We start from the raw sequence: 5,349 nt of genomic DNA, 5'->3' as shown, positions 1-5,349 counted from the left end.
TGACACAGACATCAGAGGCACTGCATGCACAGAGCAATGTTCAGGGCAGAATCACCGACACAGGCTGGGGCACATCTGAGGCCCTTTGGGGAGTCTGCGCAAGGAGGGTCGAAAAGGGATGGGTGAGGTCTTGTCTGAGGTCTAACCCCATTTGTGGAAAAGCTAATTCACTAGACTCAGAAGAGCCAGCTCCTTCTGCTTCAGCCCCAGGTTACCTGGTCAGACCCAGGTCAGACATCTACCTACTCAAAAGACCGTCCCAACCAATGCTTCCAGTTAGGAATCCTTGGGGCTTTATCTCCTCCCCTTCAAAAAGTTCCCCAAAAGAGAAGGGGCAAAGGAGGGAAAGGCAAAGTGCTCTGACCTGCAATGGGGACCGCTGTTGCCCTCCAGATAAGTGTGGCCAGGACAATTTGGCCACCAACCTCAGAGGGTTTGGTGCCTGCTGCAGGCTGGAGCAGAGAAACCAAAATCAGACCCACCCTGGAGAGAGAAGTGTGACTTGGGTGAGCCTTTCCACCTCCTACCTGAGCACTGCCCCTCTGAGCACCAGCGGGGTGGATTCTCTCTGTCTTGTCAAACTGGCACAGTGAGCCTCTGGAAACTTCTCTCATTCCAACTGGAATCCAGCCTGACCAGCATCCATCAGGCTGCCATGACCTTGAAGAATGGTTTGGAGACATGAAGATCCCCCCAAATGGCATCATACAGTGGAAAATAAAAACAAAAAAGGTCAAGGGCACAGGATTGGTTTACCATTTTGTGAACTGATCACCAAAGAACTTTAAATTTATTTCTGATCCACTTTACTCATTGGAAGGAAGAAATGCAAGGCATTACATAATGCCAGTCGTGGAAAATACATCTTGCTATTTTCTTGTCCTCAGCTTTTTATTCTGTGTATGGTCTTGCTTCGCTGCAAGAAATCTAAATTTTATGTAGTAAAATTGATGAGGCTGTTTTTAGTTTCTTAAAAATATGCTTGGACAAGCCTTTCACTTTTTAAGTAAACTCTATACCCAGTATAGTGCTTGAACTCACAACCCCCAAGATCAACAGTCGCATGCTCTACTGACTGAGCCAGCCAGGAGCCCCAAGCCTTTCACCCTTTTATATTTTTTTTTACATTTTTTATTTATTTGACAGAGAGAGACACAGCGAGAGAGGGAACACAAGCAGGGGGAGTGGGAGAGGCCGAAGCAGGCCTCCCACTGAGCAGGGAGCCCGATGTGGGGCTCAATCCCAGGACCCTGGGATCATGACTTGAGCCGAAGGCAGACGCTTAATGACTGAGCCACCCAGGCGCCCCAGCCTTTCACCCTTTTAAATTCTGATAAAATCATCTGCTTCTTTTTCTATTTATGTCATAATTTACTTTTACTAAAACCAGGAGTATATTGCATATAGCAGTGGATCTCTAATTTGTGTGCTAATTGATAGAAAAGGAAATTTAGTGGGTCTGGGGTAGAGCCCAGGTCCCTGCATTTTTTATATGAGAAATGCTGATATATAAGATATGAAAATAATTTTAATGTTGAATTTGGGGTAACAATTCTTCCTCCCAGTGATCCTTCTGGAATTGCAAATCATACTTTCTAGAGAAGTAAACACACTGAAGCTACACAGTCAATCAGACAGAAACTCAGGGTTCATGACTGGGTCATAATTAAAAAAAAATTATTAACCACTATCCGTGTTTCTAGAATTAATAGGATCAATAAAACAATCTTAGGTTAGTTATAAGGGTAGTTTGAGAAATCATAATCTCTGATACACACATGTATATATATGTATATACATATATAGTACTTTAATAACTTACAAAGTACTTTTGAATGCTTCTTGGTGATGTGGGGTGGGGTAGAAGGGAAATGCCCTAGCTTTAACCTAAGTCTTAATATCCTCTTTAATTTATACAAGCTGAGCAAGTCAGCTGAATTGGTTAAGGCAAGTCTGCCAGAAAACCCTTGGGAGGGAATTCGCCCTAAGGCAAATGTTAGGCACCTAAAACCATAGTCATTTTTGGAGATTATTTGGGAGGGAGGTTCCAATTCAGAATACACAGGGTTTTAGAGGGGAGGGGGGAGGGGGAGTTGGTTAGCCCGGTGATGGGTATTAAGGAGGGCACGTACTGCATGGAGCACTGGGTGTTATACGAAAACAATGGATCTTGGATCACCACATCAAAAACTATGTATTGTATGGTGACTAACATTAACATAATAAAATTAAAAAAAAATACACAGCATTATGGCTGGGCCACAAATTTGTCTCCTAGCCTGTCTCAGTAAATTCATGTTTGAATGAATTGGGGAAAAGATGAGGCTTTCAGGAAAAAAAAAAGGGATTATTTTGCTAAGAACTCTTTAAGACCTTGAGGTTTAAGCAGCACTGGGATGCTATGCACCTGGATAAGTATAACATTAAAGCTGAAGGAGGGGCATTCTCCATTTATCTGTAAGAGACACAGTTCAGCTTTGGCCCAGGAGGGACACCAGAGCAATCAGGGAAGCTTCGCAGCTGGAGGACCCAGGCACCTTAGCTGTGGGGGGGCGGGGGGGGGTTTGGAAGGAGCAGGACCAAGGAGAAGAGGCAGCTGTGCCCAGCAGATGTGACAATATCCAAGGGAAGAGAATATCAGGACAAATATAGAATGTGGCACTCACCTGGGATCTCACAGGAATTATTTCTGGGTGTAAGTGAAATCTCCTTTGGGTTCTATCCCCTGTATTTGAAGGGTATCTATAGGGGTTGGGGGTCCTGCATGTGCAGATGGGGGAAAACCAGGCAGCTCTAAGATCTTCATTTGGCTCCACAGCCACCTTGTAAGTCAAGCATCATTCCTCTTTCAATGGGAAAAGAATGACCCTTAAATAGAAGTACCTGGTTTGTTTTTCTGCCTGAGATTTAAAAGAAACATGGGATTGGGGCACCTGGGTGGTTCAGTCCATTAAGCGTCTGGCTCTTGATCTCAGCTCAGGTCTTTATCTCAGGGTTTTGAGTTCAAGCTCGCATTGGGCTCCATGCCCAGCATGGAGCCTACTTAAAAACAAACATGGGATTTACTTTTCTTCTTTAAAGTTCTGAGAAGTATTTATTAAGGGCCACATTGTCTTTATAAGCTGACTGACAGTTTTTAAAGTTTTTCCCATTATATATTTTTTGCAACAAAAGTAAAATGTCTCGAAAATTGAGAAGTTCCGATGAAGCAAAAATGAAAAACAAACCAAAACACCTATTACCGCAGATAGCCACTGTTAAGCCATTTAAGTATATACTTTCAGTTTTTTCTTTGCATATTAATATATAAATATACATTTTTTACAAAAATGGGATACAACATATACTTTTCGAAAATTTTTTTCACTTCACAATATATAATGTACATCTTTTCATGCAAATGGGTGAGACTCATGATTGAAAAAGGGAAACTTGCAGCTTGTGGGCGGGGAAAACCCAATTTTATGCCAGTTACAAGTGAAACACCTAGATTAAAGCCACGCGAAAAGTTATAATTGAGATGGGCAAAGGTATATGAGAAAATACAACCTTCAGGTGGCCATACTTATATCAGGCAAAACAGAATTAAAGGCCGAACACATTAAATAGGATAAGGACGGTTCCGTCTCGCCTTCCAATGCATAACCATCAATTTGTTGCGTACTCTTTTCATTTCTTCCATCTCCTCCGCTACCTTTATCATCTCCTCATTGCTTAAATTTCTGCCGTGTATGTCCCCTCTAAATTGCGGGCGAGAGCGAGCCAGCCTCTCTTTAAAGCTTCCTTCTTCTAGCTTATGTTTTCCCACTCCACAAGGAGGCTGCTCCATGGGAGGGCGCTCTTCAAAAAGGTCCCTTCTAGAAAGGCGCTCCTGAGGAGGGCGCTCCTCGGACACCAGCATCTCGGGAAGGAGCTCGGGAAGGAGCTCCTCGGGAAAAAACTCCTCCTCCGAGGACTGCTCCTCGGAAGATGGTTCCTCCGGAGACTGCTTTTCGGGAGAGTGCTCCGGAGACTGCTTTTCAGGAGGCTGCTCCTCATCCGTCTTGGGTGCGCTCTGTGGCTGTTCTTCATTTTCTTTGCAGGATTTTTCCATGTTCAGGATGGTCTTTAAGTACAATTATTCATAGGAGACAAGGCTGAGTCAACACACTTGGTGGCTGGAACAAAACCCCGGCCCCGGGTTCCCATACCCGTCTTTTCCCGTATCGGGGCCCAGGTTCCCCAACCTACGCTTGCCGAGGGGCTCTCTGGCCCTGGGGACCCCGCCGCGTCCCACCCCTCGCAGCCTCCTCCGCCCCCTCCTTCCCGAAAGCCCACCATTTTCCCAGCAGGCCTTGCCACAGGCCTCTCCCGCAGTAGCAGGGGCGGGGCGGTGGTGCCGCCGACTGCGTTCCCATCAGCGTCCTCCCTCGCACCCCATCCCGGGCCACTGCCCACCCTTTCCCCGACCTGGACCTCTCCTTGCGCTTTGCTCTAGGCGTCCTCTCCTCGAGGCGCACCGCTGTGACCTGCAGACCTGCAGACAGACGCAAGACAGGGTAGGGGGCGGGGAGTGGGGAGGAGGGAAGGACTGACTGACACCACACGTCCCTTTCCTGGGCATTAAGCCGCCGCCCCCACGCCGGCCCCCTCTGCTGCCCCTCCCCCAGGCCGCACCTCAAGCTTCATCCTCCGTGCCCCACCACCCTGCACCCCGCAGTGCTCGTCATTTCTTTTCAGGCGGCAAGTGGAAGCAAAGGATTACGTAGAAACTATTTCTAAGTGTCTGTGGCCCCCAGGGGCCCCCACTCATCTCCCCACCTCACCCCAAGACCACCATTTTCTGCACCGAAATGTGGGCGAAGGGGGGCGGGGCTGGGTCTAGGAAAAGGCCTGGTACTCTCTGCCATCCCAATCCCAGAGGTTACTGGGCAGCAAAGACCCTCATACCGATTTAAGAAGACCAAGGGGACTTACTTCCTTCTGCTCTTCCCCTCGACCAAAGGGCAGGAGGCAGACGGTGTCTGGACAGGCAAAAAGGACCAGGAGAGAGGGACTTGGGCAGACATAGGCTCCTGGTCACGTGAGGGCCGCGCGTCACCGCCGAGCTCAGATCCCCAGTTACGACTTTGACCGCGGGCGGCCGTGCCGCAGCCTGCCAGTATTTCCTAACACGCAACACATCAGGCATCGTCACTCACCTCTTTGTTTATATTTGCCTTTTCATCGTTACCAGAGACGGTCAGTATCCAGTCTTGGGAGTTATTGCCTCTTCTTATCTGCTGCTTACCCTGATATCACCTCTCTCCCTTATTCTCCCGTTGTTCGCCACCAAGGCCCATTATTTCCCCTACAGTCCAGAGCCTTGCA

General features: G+C 47.6%; 1 protein-coding gene across 2 annotated transcripts; it reads right to left on the bottom strand.

The window, feature by feature from the left end:
* Positions 1–3,238: 3,238 nt before the first annotated feature.
* LOC112818954 (transcription elongation factor A protein-like 1) lies at positions 3,239–5,019 on the bottom strand. Of its 2 annotated transcripts, none has more exons than XM_025866016.2 (3): positions 4,957–5,019; positions 4,450–4,516; positions 3,239–4,105 (listed from the first exon to the last, which is right to left on the bottom strand). In XM_025866016.2, exon 3 carries the CDS (start codon positions 4,091–4,093, stop codon positions 3,602–3,604), a length of 492 nt encoding a protein of 163 aa, XP_025721801.1. In that variant the 5' UTR covers positions 4,094–4,105; positions 4,450–4,516; positions 4,957–5,019; the 3' UTR covers positions 3,239–3,601. The 2 variants fall into 2 exon arrangements, with proteins under 2 accessions (XP_025721801.1, XP_025721803.1); XM_025866018.2 differs by having other exon boundaries at positions 4,438–4,516; positions 4,957–5,004.
* Between the last annotated feature and the right edge of the window lie 330 nt (positions 5,020–5,349).

The sequence above is a fragment of the Callorhinus ursinus genome, unplaced genomic scaffold, assembly GCF_003265705.2.
Source record: "Callorhinus ursinus isolate GAN/ISIS: 27379988/994484 unplaced genomic scaffold, GSC_fseal_2.0 scaffold1575, whole genome shotgun sequence".
Lineage (NCBI taxonomy): Eukaryota > Metazoa > Chordata > Mammalia > Carnivora > Otariidae > Callorhinus > Callorhinus ursinus.
This window is presented reverse-complemented; position numbering and strand designations above follow the sequence as displayed.

Excerpts from the sequence above, each read along its gene's own strand:
- LOC112818954 (XM_025866016.2), bottom strand. The coding sequence starts at position 4,093 with ATGGAAAAATCCTGCAAAGAAAATGAAGAACAGCCACAGAGCGCACCC.